The 20,394-nt window shown below is 51.0% G+C and overlaps 3 protein-coding genes across 4 annotated transcripts in view; all 3 read right to left on the bottom strand.

Moving 5' to 3' along the window:
• The window catches only part of NLRC5 (NLR family CARD domain containing 5), a 37,625-nt gene extending 37,570 nt beyond the window's left edge, over positions 1-55 (bottom strand). The window contains exon 1 of the mRNA XM_026034399.1: positions 9-55. The gene's annotated coding sequence lies outside the window, so the exon portion shown is untranslated. The remainder of the gene's footprint in view (positions 1-8) is intronic.
• Positions 56-3,817: 3,762 nt separating this feature from the next.
• Positions 3,818-11,567, bottom strand: CETP (cholesteryl ester transfer protein). Its single transcript, XM_026034436.1, has 16 exons — positions 11,408-11,567; positions 10,654-10,768; positions 9,772-9,906; positions 9,581-9,651; positions 9,101-9,188; positions 8,926-8,995; positions 8,659-8,719; positions 7,941-8,032; positions 7,459-7,638; positions 6,757-6,807; positions 6,248-6,415; positions 5,180-5,247; positions 5,018-5,060; positions 4,863-4,932; positions 4,462-4,547; positions 3,818-4,376 (listed from the first exon to the last, which is right to left on the bottom strand). The coding sequence occupies exons 1-16, from the start codon at positions 11,550-11,552 to the stop codon at positions 4,302-4,304; spliced, it is 1,518 nt and encodes a 505-aa protein (XP_025890221.1). The 5' UTR covers positions 11,553-11,567; the 3' UTR covers positions 3,818-4,301.
• A 2,821-nt stretch (positions 11,568-14,388) lies between these two features.
• Positions 14,389-20,135, bottom strand: HERPUD1 (homocysteine inducible ER protein with ubiquitin like domain 1). 2 transcript variants are annotated; one of them, XM_026034419.1, is made up of 8 exons: positions 20,113-20,135; positions 19,313-19,390; positions 19,148-19,222; positions 18,054-18,175; positions 17,811-17,933; positions 16,780-17,127; positions 16,129-16,234; positions 14,389-15,333 (listed from the first exon to the last, which is right to left on the bottom strand). In XM_026034419.1, exons 1-8 carry the CDS (start codon positions 20,125-20,127, stop codon positions 15,163-15,165), a joined length of 1,038 nt encoding a protein of 345 aa, XP_025890204.1. In that variant the 5' UTR covers positions 20,128-20,135; the 3' UTR covers positions 14,389-15,162. The 2 variants fall into 2 exon arrangements, with proteins under 2 accessions (XP_025890204.1, XP_025890205.1); XM_026034420.1 differs by having other exon boundaries at positions 14,389-15,330.
• Between the last annotated feature and the right edge of the window lie 259 nt (positions 20,136-20,394).

The raw sequence follows: 20,394 nt of genomic DNA, 5'->3' as shown, positions 1-20,394 counted from the left end.
TCTCCTACCTGCTCGTGGTGTGGTTGGGCTCTCTTTGGTTGTTCTATGTGCAATCCAGCAGCACATTCAAAGGCAGCAGTGTCTTCCCATCCATGCCCCACCAAGAGGCCAAGCTCCTCTAGGCAGTGGCACCCGCACGCGCGCTGTGTGTCCCTGCGCAGATGCCTCGCTCCGCGTGAATGCCTAGGAGATAATGGAGTGGGATGCAGACACGAAGGACTCGTGCAATTACACCAGTCATGGGGGTGGAGAAGCTCTGCCTTTGATGGAGGGAAAAGCTGTGGAGCTTTTTCATCTCCATGGGTCGCATGCTCAACTCAAACCAGCAGTGACCAGAGTCTGGACATTTGAGGACCTGTTGCTGCTGTGATAAAAAAGAGTCACTTGAGACTCTTTGACTCCAGTCAAAGACAACATCTTTCCCTCGCAAGTTGGCAGAGCTCCCTGCCAACTCAGACAGTGCTGAGTTCGTGTAGCACCAGGATGTGACCTGCTCAGGATGTTGACCTGATTCACCTCAACTGAGGGCACTGGTTGGCAATAATCTAGCTGGGCTCTTCTGCCATCCACATGAGCCCAAAGCTGATGATGCTGCAGACATTCATGTCTGACTCTGATGGCCACCATCACAAATTGCTCGTTATATAATATCACTATATATTCTTAACATACCGTATCACTGCAGAAGACTATATTCAGATTCCCRTTCTGGATGAAACTTTCAGTATGTGCAACGTAAAAAGCAAGCTAGCTCAGACTCCATCAAAACARGAGTCAAAATCCCAATTTATAAAAATCCTCTAACTGCTGTCACTCAGTAATCTAGCAAAATAAAACACCAAATCACACAGTTTTGGACAGGAAAATTAGACTCAACCAGAGCCAGTGCTCTCCTCACAACCTTTCTGTGCTGCCAAAAATGCAACCACTGAACATTATTAGAGAGGATACTGTGTTTTCCGTTCAAAATATGACACAAAGTTCATTCTATAGTATTCATTATAGTATAAAAATAACATTATTTGCAATGGAAAAAATAATAGAAAAATAGGAACACACACACACAAAAAAAAAACCCACAAAAGAAAACAAGCAACAACAAAAAACAGTTAAGGAAATGACATTTCAGCTACCAGAAACTTTAAAAATTCCCCCCTGTAAGTTTTCAGATTTAGGCTGGCCTTCAAAACAATGTGCAAAATACCAGAAATTCTCRTACAACAAACTTTGGTTCCCAGTAGCTTTGTAAGTCAACTTTCAGAGACTCTGATTTTGGTTCTTATTCATCTTTTTTAAAAAAAAAACAGACATCCCTGCAGACAGCAGAGACCCCGATGCCTTAGAACTATCTACGTAATAGAAATGTATTAAAAATAATAATAAATCAGACTTGTCACTGAAGATTGTCAGGAAAACAAAACCACCCAACCCCAATGGAAAATGGCTTTGATGGCACTCCCGGCTATGAAATTCAAACCCAAAATGTTTACAACCACAAACGTTGCCAACCTGCATTGCCTGCCGTCTTGCTACGATGTACCGAGGGCAGGGAAAGCCTCCCCGGAGCGCGGCCGAGCCCGGGCGTCGCATAGGCCAGGGGTCGGGCCCACCATGGCCATGGCCTCCATCTCACCACGCATCACACATCGTCCGGCAGCCTCTGGTTATCACAGTCTTTGGGCACAGTTTTTTGCGCCTCGGTGAAAGAGACAGTGAAAATGAAAGTACAGGTAGGAATTCCCCCACTCTARCTGCTCCAATCCTTGATTAAAAAAAAGAAAAAAGAAAAAAAAAAGCAGAGGAGCCAAAATGCTCCCAAAAAAGTACCACAAGAACGTTATCCTTTGAAAAATATATAATAATAAAAACAGATGGAGGACAATTTAGGTGTTAGAGTGCTAGTTTGAATTGCTTGTTTGTGGCAGCAAACATCCTCCGTGGGGCGAAGTCCTCCTTGCCTTGGTGAAGACTCTCGCAGGGGAAATATCGATACTGATAGGCACAGGTCTGGTGATCCTAGAACAGGAAAACTTGGTTGCACRAAGATATTACGTGGTTTTCACCCCAGGAGAGAAAGAGGACCCTGTTTCCCAAAAATGAGCCCACCTGCCAGAGTAGCCACCTCAGAGGCTGCAGGCTGCCTGCARGGTGGCCCCCAAAACACTTCTTGGGGTTCCCTAGTGCAATAAAAATAACTGGTCCCAGCAAATCCCATATACTAGGAAGAAAAGAAGAGGAAAGCCCTCGTTCGTGCAGCCTTCTCCAGAGCCTCATGGCGCAGGAGGAGGCTGCCAGGGCAGCGAGAGGCTGGAGAGTGCTGAGTGCCCATCCGTGATGAAGAGAAACCRGGGAGGCTGAAGGCTGGGAGACAGCCCTTGTTTTTCTTCCCCCCCCTCACTTTCCTCTGGATTAAAATAACTTGTTTTAGCAGTTCCAGCAGGGACAACTTTGGACCCCCTCTCCTTGCAGCATTGTCCCAGCCCAGGCAGGAGCTTCATGGGCTGGGGTTGMAGCCCCAGGGTGGCTGGACGCGGAGCACGGGCACTGTGTCACCCGGGACCCCAGATCGCCCCGACCTGCCCGAGAGTGCCCAATGGACCCCAATGCTCCTTCCCGTCCCCTTGGCCCCCTCCCTGAGGGGGAGAACAGGAGAGGATGCGCCCGCCCCAGGCGCCGCCGAGGGCCCGTGGGCTCCCTTGGTACCCCCGTGGTGCTGTGCGCCCGCTGAGGCAGCGCTCCCGACCCGCGCGCTACGAGCGCGGCGCTCACTCACCGTGGGCGCGAGCCGAGCGCGGCGCTCACTCACCGTGGGCGCGAGCGCGGCACTCACGGGCGCAGCGCTCACGGGCGCAGCAGTCCCCGGGCAGCGGCACGAAAGCGAAAGCCACCAGGCTGCGCAGCGCCAGCAGCCGCGGCTCTGCCGGGAAAACACGTGTTTGTGATCAGGCTCCCTGCCAGGCTCCCTGCGCACACGATGCCAGGGCTGCCCGGCCGCCCCCTCTTCGCCCAAATCTTGGGCCCCACTGGCTGGCAAGRAGTGGGGACAGGGAGGAAGTCACCCTCCTCCACACAGGAGAGGCTCTTTGAAGCCACTCTTCAGTGCGACGTCCCCCCCGAWGCGTCCTTCAGCTCCCATCACAGTGGGGATGGTGGCCAGGAGCACGGGGGGGCAAGATAACATTGGGGTGCCAGAGAGCAACATGAGCCTGTGCCCCTCCAAGCTGGGCAAACCCACCCCTTGGCCTCGAGGCCACCGCCACTCTGACCATGACGTGGAGCAAGGAAGGGCTGGGGAGCCCCGTGGGCTCTGCTGCTAGAAGGTGTGAGAGGAGGAGGCAAGAGCAGCCCTTCTACGAAACCCACGGGGAGATGGAGGAAGCAACTGAGGGAAACCAAGGGCTCCTAGTCCCACATGCCTGGGGAAGCCTCAGCTTCAACATGCAGCTTCCCAGGGGAGGACAGCATCGTTCTCTGCCCTTGTTGCACCATCATAAAGTTCTCAAGCAGAGAAAAGTTGGGTTAGAGTTTTCTTTCCAAGGCAGGAGTTTAATCACAAAAAATATGGTGTGGGGAGAAGAGGGAGAACGAAACTTGGTACAGGAAAATAACTGCTCTGCTCCCAGTAGATTAATGCATGGGAGGAGGAAGGAACAAGCGCCTGCTGGCCGGGTAGATAGGTGGAGTTTCTTCTATAATCTCTTCCCTATCATTTTTATTACTCAAGTTTGCTGCCAGTGTCTCACCACCATGGATGCAAAACTGTGCCTAGATCTCTGTGCTGCGGTTTGGGCTCCGTTAAGAAAATACCATGGACGTGAGAGCTCTTTGCTCTTAGACAGCAYTGCTAACTTGGGTCTTGTTCACCTTCTTTGGCCGTACGTGGGTCATTCACTGTTGCTGCTGCATTGAGCCTGGTAACGTAACTCGAGTTGCTCAGGTCTGTCAAAATCAGAAGCCGCTTGCTCCGTCTCACTGTGTCTGGGTCGTGGAACAACAGAGACGCCAGGCACTGGGCAAAGCCTATGAGTGCTGACTCAGAGCCACGTCCTCCAAGAACTCAACCCTGTCTCCCAAGCACATCCTGCACTGAGAGACCGTGGAGATACAGACCTTTGCAGAGGCAAAGGCTCAGCTGCACAGAAACCAGGGAATTTCTCAGGAAAAGGAAAGTAAAACCAGCATCACTTTTCACGACTGAACCGCTGGAAGCTGATCTAGATCAGCTTGGCTTTCAGTTTGGTGCACGCTCCACCTTGCTGTTGGCACAGGAGTTGCCACACTCCTTTAGGAAGAGACCAGCTCTACAATGTTTTCTCAAGAAAATCGAGAAGCAAATGATCCGGGAAGCTAAAGTCAAGTTGCACGATTAAGTATCCCTAAAAAGAGTGAGGCCAAAGAGGTGTATTAACTTATACTGCACTTCCAAGAAAGGCTTGGAAAGTCATGTATAACTCCACTCACCTTTCTCGTGATGATCTCGGGACTTCTGATTTCAAACAGATGAAGCCCTTTGCTGTTCATCAGCGATATTAAAGTTGGTTCAATCCCTATGGAACCAATGCAACCATCTGGTGATGGGGAYGGCCTAACTCGCTTGATATTCCCCATGTACTGTGACCCATCTACCCGCTGCCAAACGCTAATTGTATCCCAACGCCCCATAACCTTTGGCCTAGCAGGAAGCTCACTGCTTGTCCCAACCATTTCCAAAGACTTTTCTGTTTCCCGAGTGAATCCAGCAGAAATTCCCACCAGTGATGCAAGATTCGCTGTAGCTGCCAGGTGTTTGTTTGCAACCCTTAGTGTTAGGAGAACCCTTAGTGTTGGACATTGTTGAGCACTTTAACAAAGGGAAAACTCACTTGAAATCACTTCTGGGATCCCAGTGACCGAGATCATTTTCTGCAGGAAGTTTCTTATGGATTCGTCATTCTGCAAGCCAGAACATAGGTCATACAAAAAGGTCTTACAAGTGTACTTTAATAAGTGGCCTAAAGAACTCATGTTAAGGACTCACCCCACTTGGATCAGCAGTGCAATTAAAGGCTTTAAACTCTATCCTGAAGTAAAGGAAAAAGCAGGGGAAAGCGGGTCACTAAGGGCTGCAGAAATCTTGTCCACGCTGCTCTCAGACATGTATTGCAGGGACAGTGACTCCCTCAGGGCCCCCGGTACCAACCTGGAGTCCAACGGGTGCAAGTGCAGCCTTTTTTCTGCATACGCTGCTTGGATGGTGACCGTGATCTCCTGCACAGAGGTGAACAGCGTCATTCAGCTCACCTTGCCTTAGAACAGGGCGTCGTGTTTGGAAATGCTGCTTTATCTACCATGACCACAGCTCAACATGGCTCCGCCTTCRCCCCTAGGTATCGCCAGGGAAGGACAGCTTTCTCCTTCGGTGTTTTCATGCAGCGAGTGCTCTCTGATGCCCACAGCCCCTGCCTGTCAGCCTCTAGACAACAGCTTCATCTGAGGAGCCCAGTATATATGTCTCCATTCTGAGGATTCAATATTGAAAGAACATCCTTGTGCCACTCCAAAAAAACAGGAGTTTTGCCATTTTACCRAGTCCTGTGTAAGCAGGAAGCAGGAAGAAGTGGTCACTTAGGGTGCTGCTATCTCACAAGGTCTATCTCAAGCTGAAGGATCAATAAATCCATCAGGGATTTTGCCCCCAGCTTATCAGCACCACCACAAGAGGTCTTGCCGCTCTTTTTTATGGCCAAATTTGAAAGGAAGCCAGTCTCTGAGGCCTGGTTGTTTGTGCTTATTTTCTAATTTTCACCTCTATACTAATGTTTTTCGAAAGGGAGCATTCTGATATCCAACCGCAGGTCGTCTCCAGAGATCTGGCAGGCCAGGAGCARACCATATCCTGAGAACCACCATTTTAGCCATCTCTAGTTAAGGATCTAAGGATCTAGTTAAGGATCTTAAGGATCTTCTAGTTAAGGATCTTCCACAGTGCTACCCAAAGCTGTCTCAACTTACCGCCTAGACACAAGAGGCAGATATGCCCATTCCCCCAAAGGACCTTCCCTCCTAACTCATCTCACTGTAATACCTGCAGAGAGCAGAAGGGAGTATTCTTGATGACAGACGTGCTATATCTTCATTTCCAAGACAACAACCCTCCAAGGAGAGGTCAAAGACAGAATTTGTGAACGTGGATTTTTCAAAATCAATACAGTTCTTTAATGTGACCTTATCTAGACTCAAGATAGAGCCAGGAGAAGCGAGAACTGACCTTCTCCATATACAGAGCCGTCAGGGGCTCTTTTCCTGGGGGAAAGATGCTGATCTCTGCAGCTACCAAAGCCTTCACCACGGTCCCTTCTGGCTGGAGAGAGATCTGGGGCTGGGCAAGACTCCACACCTTGGCCACAGAATCATTGGAGGAGGTACCTTGAAAAATCTAGGTCAAATAAAGAGCAACCGATGAATTAGACCTTTGCCATATCACATCTCAGTTTCATGCCAACTTGCCTTGCATCTGCTCCTCCTTCATAGCACCTAACACCTCCTCCAGTTCTCCCAGGCCCAACAGCCTCGCTGGGTTTCAGTGAAGCTCTGGCCACATCGAGGCTGGAGAAGTACTCCCTCCAAAGCACAGTGGTTCCTCCACCAGCCCCTGGGCAGTTTTTACCACCCCAGACTCGTGAGACAGTGAGGGAAGGTCTTGAGAAGGTACAATGCAACAGAATCAACTCCAAAAGTTTCTTGTTTGACGGAGTTTTGAACAAGATCAGAAGTTACCATCTCCACAGCCCTCCGCTGAGTCTCTGTGTCTTCGATTTCAAACAGTGCCTTCAGAAACAAACCAGAAACAGATTTTAGAAAAACAATAAGAGGTGACCATGGTTAGTATGAACCCAGGTTGGATGGACTAGAACATGGATGTGTGGCCTGCAGTCAGCTCAGAAGCACAGATGGATTCCTCCCGAGTTCACCTTCCTACCTCAGTAATCACAGCGGAAAACTGGGTTCCTTCCCAACACAACAGATAAGTTTTRAACAATCTGACATTGTCTCGCTAAGGAGAACTCATCAGGCACATTTTCTGACATCTGTCCTGTGGGCTGGAGTGGATCCCCATGACCAACGCACCYCTGGGAGGAGATGCACAATGTGCTCTGAGGGCCACCTCGGACCAAGCCATCCAAAGTCCCGTTGCCAGGAAGGCTGGCGAGGCAGTCAGTAATGCAGATAACTCCCCTTTGCTCTCCAAAGCAATTTGGGTCTCAGAGGAACAAATAGCCTGGCCCTGTATTACTATCAAAAAATTTGACCAGAAATTACCTGGTTGTTTTCTAAGCAAGCTCACACATAATTTCTGAGTTCAAATTTCTATCCTCTACAGAAAACTTGTCTCACAAAGAAACCACATTATTTAGAGATTTTTTTGTCCTCTTCACAAAATATGATTTAATGGGAAGGAACCGGTCCTCAGACAGTTACCTGCAACTTCTCCCCAGCAATGGTCAACATGAGGCGCTCGTCTAGGAAAGCCGCCGAAGCCAGAGAGTTGAGGATATGTTCGGACAGCCAGAAGTAGAGCATTCGGGATTCGGACAGCAGAGAMGGGGAGAAGAGAGAGTCACTGAAGACATCCGAGTAGTTCTTGTACTGGACAAGGCCCTTTGAAGGAGAACAAGCGCGTTGGCATCAATGAACATTAAAGAGATGGGACAAAATAGCCAGACTTGGACTTTTTGCTTATCACTTCAGGCAAAAGGGCTGGCTGGATTCAGAGCAGAGAACAAGCTGCCCAACTGACCAAAGGTTGGAACCAGACACTTGGCCAGGCTTAGCTGCCCACGTTGCAGACTCACCGCTGGCTGGGTGCAGACACACCATGCAGCGTGGCAGGGRGACAGCCCTTCCCGACAGACATCCTGGGCAGAAAACCTCTAGTCTCTGAGCAGTCAGGATTTCTTTACCTTGTGATGAGATTCCAGGTAATTTGCTTTTATTAAAGGAACCGATGCAAGGGAGATATCAAGTCTGATATCCTCATCCTGGACAAAATTTGCTGCAGGAAGAAAACAACCCAAAAATAGTCTCACACCTGGCATATACATGGAAGGAAAAGCCTGCAAAATTCACTTTTAAGACTTGATGCAGAGTACTATAACCACAGGACCCAGCAGTTACAAAAGGAGCAAGTGGAAACATGGTACTAGGAGAACCAGGAAACTTCAGAGCTAGTCTTGACCTCCCCAGCACTCAGCGTGACTCTCTCCTCACCAGGAAATAGGGGTACCTGCTCTCAGTTTTATGTTCCTCTCCTTTTCCCTAATATTTGGGACTGGGAACTGCAGGGAAAATATCTTTGGTAGCAGATAGAGACACTCCACTAACCCAACCCTAATGCTTCACTGCACACTCCCATTCTGGSTAACCAACATCAGCCCTTCTGCAGCTCTGGTCACTCAATAGCAAAGGAGAAACATCTTATGAACCRTCTTTCAGTGCAATCTCTCTTGAAAAGACAGCCTGAAGCAGACGTTTCAAAGTGTAGAAATGTTAAGGTGTGTTTTGCTGCTGTCTTGGGACTTGGGATCAAAGAACTTCTTTGATGGATACTGCCCTGGCAGCATCTGGCAAAACCATCAAGCTGCCCTTAGGGAAGGAAAGCAGAACATCAAGAATACTTACCTGCTATGTCTTGTATAAAATTTGCCAGCACCTGGGCAAGAATATTGATTTCCTTGCAAACCTACAAGAGGAAAACAGAAAGGGTGAGTGACRGCTGCAGGAGGGCCATTTTGGGTTGTGTCATGCCAATATCTGGGCTCTGCTCAGCTTCGTGAGCAACACTGGCAACACGTCACTGATGTCACTTAACACCCTGCTTCAGGAGAGCTTCAAGTCTTCTCCCTGACTGATCTGCTGTCAGGAGAGCCAGCTGCAGGTTGATCTCACCTCACTCTTGAGAACCAGCTTCAGCGTAAAGGCGATGAAATCCGTGAAGAGCTGCTTGAGCCAGCCCGGCCTGCGCAAGACGGGGAGGGAGCCCGGTCAGGGACCTCACACACTTGGGACCTCACAGCCCCATTCTGCAAACCAAACTCTGAAGCGGTGAGGGGAACAAACTCACTCCTTTTCTCCCTGGAGATGAAGTGTCAGTTTGTGGAAGGTCAGGTAACAGTCCGAGGCATCAGCAGCCACTTGGTCCTCCTGACACACTGCACAGGATGGGAAGAAGAGGCAAAATGCAGGCACTGATGGGCAGCTCACTGAGAGCTGGGGGGGACGAAGCTTGGCAAGAAGCATGGAGCTGGRGCAGGGTTTGCTGTGGAGGACCAGCTGGGGCTCCCCAAGAGCTTTCACCACAGAGCCGCACGCAGCACCGACGGCACCAAACACCCGCGCTCGGAGAGGAGCTCGTTTCTGCAGTGCCACGCTCGGCCCTGAACCACAAGGCCCGGTGGAGGTCTCCAAAAGACTCCAGACACCRGGAAGTCAGGGCGGGCAGGACTTCCCTACACTCGCACAGTCCCCACAGTCCCAGGCACGGCGCGTGCCGCTGCCTCGCACGCAGCCCGCTCGGAGCTYGCGACGCCCAGCTCCTACTTACTCAGCTTTATGTTTAGCTGCAGATCGATTGAGGTCTCAATTTCAAAATCGACGGAATGGAAAAGCTGCAGGCTGCAAGAGAAGATGACAAACGTTCAGCAACCGCACGCAGCCACGGCGGGAGCGCGTTCTGCCTTGGGGGACGCCGGCATCGCACTGGGTTTCACAGGCGGGAGCCTCCTGGGTACTTACAACCAGGCCCCCGCGTAGCCGTAGTTCAGGGTCCCTTTGAAGATGGCCATCACGTTCTTAATGGCGATGTCRATGGCATCGTTTTCCTTGAGCTCCACCTCGCTCTGCTCAATGGACAAGTTGTTGACCTGGATACTGGAAAGCACAAAGAGCCGGCCGAGTCTCAAGCTCCCGAGGCTCCCAGGCGCAGGAAGATGCCCTTGCTCCCGAGYGCGGCACTTCCAAAGCGACCTGAGCCTGCCCTGCAAAGCGCTCGGGAGCCTCTGCAAGTCAAAGGGGCTGAGCGCAATGACAAGGCTGCCGCCAGACGCTCGCAAGTGCAATCGCACTGCAAAGGATGCCTTCGGCAGCCCATCTCTACRCTACATGAGCCATTGGCACCATCTGTCGGTCAATGGGACAGTGGGAAATCTCAGAACACTCCTCACTGCCCCAGCACACGGAGCTCAACACCACGTTTATCAGAGATCTCCCCATAGAAGAGGACAAACAGGTACGTGGCCTCAGTCTTAAATTGTACGTTATTTGACCAAAAGGGTGAGTAGAAAAAACACACACAACTTTGAGCTGAGCACGCACACAAGYTTGGGATTGAGCAGAACACACACACAAGTTTGTAAATTTGTGTCTTTACAAAGGAGGAAATTGCTCCCTTTTTTGGGCATTCAGTTCTTGACAGCGAGATTTTCATCACCAGGGGAAGACTGTATTGCAATGCAAGCGTGGGGCGAGGGTGAGGTAGGGCAAGGAAACTCGCCCCGCGCAGGCCAACAGACTGTGCCCTTTGCTTTCTGCAGGGATTAGGGCACGGAGGTTCCTCCCAGGTGAGCTCCTGAACCCCTTCATCAGCCATGGCCTGCAGGCGCGTGCCGTGGTACTCACTTGGTCAGCCCATAGGCCACCTTGCCGAGGAAGCGCACGGCCCTTTCTCCAGTGATGTTGGGGAATCTGGCGTTTCTGAAGGCCACCTGAATGACCTGCGCCGTTTCCTGGTTCACTGCATGCAAGAGAAAAGAGGGAACATCACAAACTGCTGTCTTCACTAGTTATAAAGCRGGGGGCACCCGCTGTATTAGAGCTACGGAGAGGTTTTATCGAAGGCGAGTGGCTCAGYAGTCACAAGCAAGCCGTTCCCAGGGACTGAGCTCAGCTTTTCCTTACCTGATCTGCACTTCAGAAGCAGATTTGGGCAAGGTGCAGGCTGCGCGTGCCTTTACACTGCCCAAGGCATTGCCTTCACCTCAGGGCTTTTCCAGAGCAGAATCCCAACCAGCTGAGCCACGATGACTCCAAGGAGGACTTGGACTCAGCAGATCAAACGGTGCCTGACAGCACCAGGCAAAAGTATCTGCTCCTTCTCTGGAAAGGGCCAGGGAAAAGGGAGACACCTGAAAAACCCCCATCCTGACCTCAACTCTGGAGAAAAACCTCAAACTGAGCTTTCCATGCCCATTGCATTGAAGTTCTGCTGCCTCTTCCAACCTCAGCTTTGGGCACCTCTCAAGCAGAGGACAGACTTTGCACRGGGAAGTTTCTCTCCAGATGCCCCCACACTCGCTGGCCCCAGYGTCCTTGTCTGCCGGTCCCTACGCGTGGGAGCACCTCCCGCCGGGGAGCGGGGCGGCYGGGGACTTACTGAGCAGCGCCGCAGGCTTCGTCATGCGGCAGGCGATGCCCGTGGCGCGGTACGGCAGCGGCCCGAACTCGCAGGCCGCTAGCGCGCGGAGCAGCGCCGCCAAGAGCCCGAGGGCGCCGAGCCTCGCGGCGCCGGCGCCGAGCATCCTCGGCCGGAGCAGAGCGCGGCTGAGAGCGACTGCTCCTCGGCCCTCGTGCGGGTGGCTTTCATACCTCCAAGCGGCGCGTGCTCGAGGCAGGACGTGACCCGTTTCCTCCGGTTATCAAGACTCCTCACACGTTTCCTAAGCGTCCTAGAGGTCCCTTAGTCCCCTGGGAGTCGCGCGCCGCCTTCCTGCGGCTCAGGCGCRCTCTGGGCGCAGGGCTCCCGCCAAGGCCAGCGGCGCGGCCTCTCCTGCCCCCGGCCCAAGCTGCCCCTTCCCGCGCCCCCGCCCTGCCCATTCCCATTGTTTCCCTGCGAGGTGAGAAAGTGAACGGCCTCCTGTGGCCCTGGGCCCGGGAGCCACTCGCGGTCACTGACCCACCGAGGGAAGGCGAGCAGACGGAGCTCGGCCGGGGGAACGGGCAGGGGTCCGGGACGGGCCCGAACCGATCACAACGTGGTGGGTGCCGAAAGCAGCGCCCGACACACACCCACGGCGTCCGTGCATCTGTCCCTCCTGCAAAGGGTGCTCGGAGCTGCCACTGCAGCCCCTGTGGTGGCCCTAGCAAGGAGSCACTGACGACTGGAGAAGGGAAACATCTTCCCAGGAAGCCGTGTGGGCACCAGCGCAGGGCTGCAAAGGGAGCTGAGCCCGCGGCTCCTCCTCAGCCCCTTCGTGCATTGGCAGCACCCTGCAGGGCTCCACGCGGGGCTCCCGTGCTCCTTCCCCGCGTCAGCTGCTTCCTCCGGCACCGCACAGCCGCTGGAAGAGCCAAGGAGGAGAGGGCACTGGCGGGCATCGACCCCCAACAGGAACGGGAAAGCTGGCTGGGAATTTCCGAYGACAGGAGCCAAAGCGCAGGGACATCCCTGCCCTGGAGTAACCGGCCCGGCTGCGCGGGGGACACGGCCGCCAGCCTGCAGCGCGCYGCGGGACGCTCACGCACCACCCTGGCCTCCCTGCCTCCTCCTGCTCGAGGAATCAACCTYGCAAGAGGCTTCTCCACTGCGCTCAAGGAGGCAGGGAGACCCACGAGAGGGTGGCACAGGGACAGCGAGTGAGGAAATAACATTACTCCACCATYTCATAAAGAAACGCAGGTTAACCCCAGGCGGCGGCACCCTGGCAGATCCCAAGCTGATGCAGGRACCACTAGGTGACATCCAGCTTTGTCCCTCTAAGGCTGCAGTCACATCTCACGTGGCCTCTGTGGTTCTTTAAGGCTCCAGCAGCTAGAGGTTTGGGAGGCTGAGAAACTGTCACCTTTGAAAAGAAGTTACTTCTTGCTGCTCCAGCCCACGGCCACAACGAGATTTTTGTAGCAGGCAGCAAATAAATTCACAAGCTCCTATTTATAGCCACAAGGTTTTAAAATGCAGCACCCCACAAAACCTGGACGYGTGGAAGCGCTGAGTGCGAGCGTGACTCCGCAGCCGCCCCGCGCCTGCAGCGGCACTGCGGGCAGCAGGGGACGGGGACGTTGGCTGCAGCCCCGCACGCCGGAGGGGACCGGCACCCGGCTCGGGATCAGGGGCCCTCCAGAGCGCGCCTGCCTCGTCTTACCTGGGTTCCTGGAGAGCCGAGGGCACAAGAAATCCAGGCTAACCAGACCTCAACAGCTCTCCAGATAAGCCATGTTTAGTGAGATGTGCAAGCAAGAGGAGCCCGAAACGCACAGACCGTACACGTCTCCCCTGCCTCGCGGGAAGAGGAAGACACGGCTGCGCTCGCACCCAGGGGAAGGGGCCAGAGGCTCCCCAGGCGCCGGGGAGAGGCAGGTTTGCTCTGCCACCGCACGGCCCGTGCCCAGCCGTGCAGCCAGGCTGCTTGTGGGGCTCCCGCAAGCAGAGCTGCGGCRGCACTGTGCACCATCGGCAGCACCACGCAGCTCAGCTGAGCCCCGGCCTGCCGTCCGCCCCCTCGGGCTTCCCAGGCCCCAGAGGGGAGCACGCACAGCACCACCCAGGCAGGAAGGCACAGAGGATGTGGCCTCAGAAGAGCCCAAAGGCTTCCTCCCTCCACGTAGGTCCTGCATCAGTAACAAAAATCAAGATAAAAGATAACCTCTGAAACTCCTTTATTGAAAGACTATTGCTACGTTTCACCGCCTTGCCTGCCTTCCCTCCCACGCCCTCCTTCCCCCACAATTACTTCCAGCACGCTGCAAACACAGTGAAAAAGTACTTCTCAACCAGAGCTGTTGATTTTAACAATGATTTATCAATTAAAAAAAGAAACTTGGTGCAGCAGCTACCACTGACCAGCTCACTTTAATGCCAGGCTCCTTTGAAGGGGCAAGAGCAGGCGTTGCAGCTCCAAGGGGTTGCGCCCGCACACACAGAGGCCAGGGCAGCTGGCAGCTTCCCCAGAGGAACAAGCAGGGCAGAGGGGAAGCCGGGCGAGCAGCAGGACTCCTGGCCCTGGACACAGCCTGTATCAAGATAAACAGGATCCCTGAGCCCTCCCAGAGCTCATGGAAGTCACTGGGCCAGAGGGATCACTCTGCAGCCTCCCCAGCGTCCGCAAGGTTCCCTGCTTCAGGAATCTCCCTGACCTTTGGGCCAACACRTGTTGTTTGCTCAAGGAAAGGCACCCAAGGCACTTGGAGGTTGAAGGATGTATTTATGCAAGGGGCAAGGTTGGAACATCTGCAAGTATCTTTACCTCATGATACCCCACATTTTTCCAAAAAAATGATAAAAAAAAGGCAGTCAAGAGCAGAGCCTGCCCTTTTGCATGGGTGACCTCCAGATTAAGCACATACAAGGATAGATATAAATGCCTGTAAGATTTATTGAAGGCCTTAGTTGTATTAAAAATGAAAACAGAATGAAGAAACTCCTCTAAAGTGCTCTAGAGTGGAAGTGTCTAAAGTAAATACACAACTTGATTGTTTCGAGTTTATAACAAAAGCAAGAAACAAAGGCCATGTTAAATAAATTCTTGGCATCTAGAATTAAATGCACTTTTCTCCCACAATTTGGGAGTAGGAAAGCAAAGGCCTTGATTTAGAATCATCTGAATTTGACAACCTGAAATTTAACCTGCAACTCAGCTGATCCAAAGATAACTGCTTATCAAGAGGTCAGAGTTCTCATTTCCCTCCTTTGTCCCACAAGGAAGTTGCACTCTGTCTTTCACAGGAAGATAGTCACACAGAAAACAAGTTAGGATTGAGCACTGTTACTGAAGCAATCCAACAAGTCTTTCCTAAAAACCCTGCTAACACATATCTAGCAATTTATTGTGTGGAGATACTACACTCAGTGTAATTTAAATAGCATTTGAAACATTCCAACAGGAATCACATTGCATGGGAAGAAGCAACRTGCTTCTTACGTTTCTGAACACACCTGCCCTGAGCCCACCCAGGGCTCCAAGGCCAAGCTCCTACCTAGGGACCTAACCCACCGCAGACCAAGTTCTTTGGAATGAAGACGAGCCCAGCACGTGTCGAGYCCCAATGCCACAATCACCTAAGGCTTCTCGCAGCTTTGCCAGCGTGCGCCGGAGGCGACGCTGCCCACTTCTGCTCRTGTTTTGGAGCTGGGATTTTGATGTCACGGGGTACATTTAAAACTTGCTGATGCTTCAGGCAAGTGGCCAGGGTCAGTCAGTTGCGGACCGCGCGAGGCCCTTCCGGAAGGAGGGACGCAAAGAAGGTCTTGAAGAAAAGCCACGCCGTGCTCATCAACGAGGGGCTGGCCTGCTGGTACTCCAGGAACGCTGGTCCTTCCTCGGGAGGTGCCTCCGATTCATTGGCTCCACCGGCATCTTCTTGCTGCTGAAATAAAGTAGCATTTCAGAAACATGCTGTGTGACACCACTGATCACATTTCCATTGCCCTTTCGGCATGAGGCTCTTCTACACAAAAACATCATCCCTGGAAGAGCAAACTGCACCCTCTAGCTGCTTGGTTACCCAGCAAAACGTCTCCAGGAACACCGTGGTGAGAACAMACACCTCCAGCAAGAAAGCTGTGACAAGACCAGCACAAGGGAACTGCTTACACATATACAGCCATCTTCCAGTCACATTCACTGATATGAACCAGAAAAGCCAACCTGAAGTGAAGCACTCGGGTGGCTTAAGCATCCAAGTAAATCCTGTCACTAGATTARGCTAAACAGTCTTCAGCTGCAGTCGGTCCAGCTTGCAGCACAGCTACTGCTCCTGCAGCAAGAATGAACCTACCTACTGCAAATTCATGCAGCTGGGGAGAAGCAGACATCTGAGCCTGTGAGTTCCACTAAAGGTACCTTCTCCGAACCAAGAGCTCCATGGCATAGTGTAGAACAGCTGGAGCTCTGCATTTATGAGGCATATTTATGCCTCATAATATATTTATATCATATATTTATGAGGCATTATCTGTCTAAGCAGATAATTCTCTTCCATAAAAACATCACTGAGGACATACTAGTGGACATAAACTGCGGAATACCGTGCAGCTGTAGAAGAATTGGCCATCCCAAAGAAAAAGGAAGGCTGGTTATKGCTCCACCATGGACAGTAGTCTCAGACAAGAGAATGAAGCTTCACAGGATTTCACGTTCACGGTTTGAAGACAAGACATACCTGTAAGTTATTGTTCTGATCCTGGTTTGCAGCAGCCTGAGCCGGAACATTGTTTGGGAAGGGCTGAACTGGCCTTCGTCTAAACGGAAGCCACCCAACATGATGCCTGGGAAAGGCAGGAGATGTTATTAATGCGGATGGAAACTCTTGCTTGCAGCATCCACCCAGCTCGAGCAACCTCTGCTGCAAGCTCTACAAACTGCCCGCTCAGCCTACTGAGCTCTAGGCTGCCCCAGCCTAGCCAGATGCTGCAGGAAGCACTTCCATAACCTTCTTTCAATGGAGAAGGTATGAAGGAGAAGATTCAAGAGCCGGCAATGCTGCTTAATCAGGAGCCTGAGCCTGCTGGGGCAGCCCAGTTTCTGGAAGAGAACTTGAAACTTGCCTTTTTAGGTCAAGTGTGCCAGAATAAGCTTTAGCATAAGATTTTAAGTGTATCATCCACTATCACTCGCTCTTCACCCAACCTAGCAGCAGGCTAGTTACAATTTTGATGCCAAGTCCTAAATTATAAGCAAGATTAAGGAAGTGCTTCCACTTCTCTTCATAGAAGAGTCTTACGAAACTAAAAGAACAAAGTTCACAGTAGAGCTAAATATTTCAATTAAATGCTCTCAAATATAGTATTACCGATTAAAGTCATACACTTACAGATACATCAAGAGAGTGCCACCCATGACCAGGAGAAATCTGCTGACACTGGAGTAGAAATAGATGATGTTGACAAAGACATAGAACAGTGTTGCTGAGTAGAGCCAGTCCAACCAGTCTCGATTGCCGCCCTCCTCCTCTTCCTCCATTAGTGGGCCCCCTTGGGCATTCATTCCTAAGTTTTGGTTGGCTGCTGGGTTCACCTGCGGAGCAACATCCTGGTTTCCAGGCTGATTCTGTGCAGGAAACGGCTCAGGGAGAGGAGCTGGGGACGTCACTGGTGCCACTGGTAACTCCTGAGCACGTCGGGTACGGGCTGCGTCAGCAGATGCAGCAGTAGAAGCCAAGCTGRAAACCAAAGGGAAGGACAGAACAAAGCTTGGTCAAAGGCTTTTGCATGTCATGTCGGTACTTAAAACTGCTCAATCTATTAAAAAAGTAGTCACATTATACATGAAAGGGGAAGTCCAAGTCTAGGCACTACAGTAGTACTAGATGCAAGTTTAAGTACTTCCCAGCTAACTCATGAATGAYGACTTGAGCAAGACAGCTCACGCCAATTTTGWCTTSAKTTTTWWAAAAMTSAAGWATTTTCTACACACTTTCCAAATAACTTTAAACTGCTSAGAAAGGTAAAGCCAAGAATTCTGTGCTGTTTTTTTTAAAAAAAATCACACACTATGACAAGAATTTACAGGTAGTGACCTATAACCTACTAAGAACAGCCAGAAAAAAGTAGATAGCTCATGAGTAGGGTTAGTTTATCATGTAGTTTATCATGCAGATACCTGCCCTCCCACTGGAAAAAGTTCAAAATCAGCAAGCTCCAACGTCACAGCCTAGAGAGCAAGCCAAACACCAGGTGCCAGCTCGAGGCACRGGCCATGTGCATTTCGACATCATAAAATGTATGGTACAAAAAAAAAAAGTACCCCAACAGAGAGCTGCATCAGAAGAGCTGCCCCAAGCCTTCAATTTCTTTACATTATGGTTTCTACTTTCTACTGGTAACTTTTTAGAAAAAAACTTACTATTGCATGTAATATTGTCTTGCATAGATCTGCTGAAACCAGGACATCTGGAGCATGCTGTAGGTTGTGTAAGCAGAGAAGCCGGGAGCCACACTTCGGAAGGGGTGCTGAGCTGTTTCAAGCCTTGTTGGAAATGCAAACATAACAGTTAATAAATACAGGATAAACTGGGGCTGGCACTCCAAAATCTGCCAGAGTGACAGTATTAAAAACCTGACTGATGTCTACAACAAGCTGCTTTACCTGGGAGCAGCTTCTGCTGAAGCCTGGTTGTCAGAGGAGCATCTGCGTCTTTCACCACCTGAGGACGATGCAGAGGCTTCGTGACCAGCTTCTGGTGATAGTTTCGCCTGACCAGTTTTAACCTGGGGAAAACAGGGCAGTTAGCGAGGACTTGTCCAGAACACTGGAAAGTCTCGTGCAAAAGGAATGTCACACCACACTGCACCATCACACAGTTCACACGCTTTGCACTGCTACACCTCTGCTCTAGGTGCTGTCACAGTACTAGCCCTGCTCTTAATCACCATTTTAAGCTCCTTAATTTACCTGAATTTAGTCTTTCCATTTTTGTATTTTAGAATTGTTACRCAGTCAGGTCCAGCATGGTTACAAAAATGCATTTGGAAAAAATACAGACAGCTACACCCAAAAGCTTTTATTTGGAAGCTTTAAGCTATATGTATACACACACACACACGTACATAAACTGCTGCATAGAGCTGCTAAGTCAGAAGCTGCTCTGTGCTAATGTAGCTGTGTGATAACCCAGGCAAGAGCTGGCTCATCTCTGGCAAACTCCAAGGTAAGTAAGCTAAACCCAATTTGTCTATAATTGACAATAAAGTAAAACACTCATGGAGAAAAGTACATTTTTGGCCACCTAGTAGCTACTGCACTTTAACACCAGCAAGTCTTCAGCTCAGTCCTAGCGCTGATCTTGATTTCTGCATACTGTCTTCCCATGTCTTTAACGAGAGCAGTTAAAATAGTCTTCTGAAGGGGACGGGTTCCAGGCTATTTGATATAACTCAATACACCAGATACCACCTTAGCCTGGTAGACAAGTGCTGCATTCTACAAGTAGGCTGTAGTTTTGATATTTCTCAACAAATGCCAACAGAATTTCCTTTTATGAAAGACAGATCAATTTGCATCGAACTTGGTCAAAATAGTTTTCATATCTCTAGGCATTAAAGCCACCCCAGGAGCAATACTGTGATTACACCTGCAAGAAAAACCTACAGCATCAGTGAGGTGCCAAATAGCCATYACTTTCCACTCTTCAGATAGTCATAAAAATCAAGATTCAGCAGTATGTAAGTCAATAAACCAACCTCTGTGCTGGTTTCTTGGGCAGTCATAGACGTCTTGACGTTGTACACCAGATGAAGAGCATGCAATTCCTCATGCTAAAGTAAAACATAACCAAGGGCACATGAAAAAGCAGTTGTTCCACCCTGCTCAATATACCAGCACTGCATAAAAGAATTTTTTTATACCTTTGGCAGCAACTCTCTCAGACAATGATGATCAAGCAGCAGCTTCCCAGAGTAAATCAGTCTCTGGTCGTCTTCAGGCTTTGGAGAAAGAGAGAATATGATGGTTACTTCGTCTGGCAAGAGCACACAAACATCAGACATTTGCATTGTGCATAAAACTCATTAATATAATTGGTGATCAAACGGATAGATGTAGCAATTTGAACTGCCTTGCACATTAAGGTGTACAGGGAACTCTGCACATGCAAAAAATGGGTAAATCATCCARACAGCTGATTACTATAGGGCACCAATATCTAAATCGACAAGAGAATGGATAAGCAGCACGACTTGCTACATGCCAACCCCAAAAGCCTCTGTGCTGCTTAGAAAGGGAAGTGTGCAGTACTCAAAGTGCAATCAGATAAGTCTGTTGTACCCCGAGACATGTGGGCAGCTGTTCACAGAGAACCCCCCCACTGCAGGAAGGCAAGGAGAACACCTCAGTGCTGCTCCTGGGCAACCACCTTCCCCAGAGGGGAGGCGAGCCCTCACGTGGCTCGTTACAGCTCCCAGACACGCCAGCAAGTCGCATCTCAAGAGGCCACGAAGAAGCTCCCCGACGGGACGCAACGTGGCTGGGAGCCCCACGGGCCTCCAGAGGAGGAACAGGGCAGCTCCCTCGCACGGGGCTTCGTCAGCGAGAGGCAGGAGGCTCCCGGCACCTCAGAGCCAGGAGCTCCAGGGCCAGGAGCACCGAGCCGCTGCCCACAAGGCATCCCGTTTTCCAGCACAAGGACCAGCTGCTCCTATTAACGTACATCCACAGATGGCATTGAACAGGAAACCTCGGAGACACACAAACTTCTCACACGAGTATTCACCGACCTTGCCCGCAGCTCCAAGCCCCACCAAGAGCAGAAACCTTTCGAGCCAGCTCTGGCAAACACCCCTCAAGCACACACCGTTCCTATCGGGCCCRGTTAATATTTAACCGTGGTCAAACAAGAAACCAAGCCGAGCCCCGGGGCACCCTCCCCGCCCGGCCCGGGCGGGTTTCACCTCTATATTTATCAGCAAACACGGGCAGCTGATGCAACCTC

Source organism: Nothoprocta perdicaria, unplaced genomic scaffold (genome assembly GCF_003342845.1).
Source record: "Nothoprocta perdicaria isolate Ctin4 unplaced genomic scaffold, notPer1 scaffold_143, whole genome shotgun sequence".
Classification (NCBI taxonomy): Eukaryota; Metazoa; Chordata; class Aves; order Tinamiformes; family Tinamidae; genus Nothoprocta; species Nothoprocta perdicaria.
Note: the sequence above shows the minus strand (reverse complement) of the source record. Positions and strands in the feature narration are given on the sequence as shown.

Bases quoted from the DNA above. Each gene is read 5' to 3' on its own strand.
- HERPUD1 (XM_026034419.1), bottom strand. The intron at 19,223-19,312 runs GTATAAAAAAAT...GTTTTACTTTAG, and splicing joins TGAGAGAGTTGCTGCCAAAG to CATGAGGAATTGCATGCTCT. The intron at 17,934-18,053 runs GTAAAGCAGCTT...ATTTCCAACAAG, and splicing joins TCAGCAGAAGCTGCTCCCAG to GCTTGAAACAGCTCAGCACC.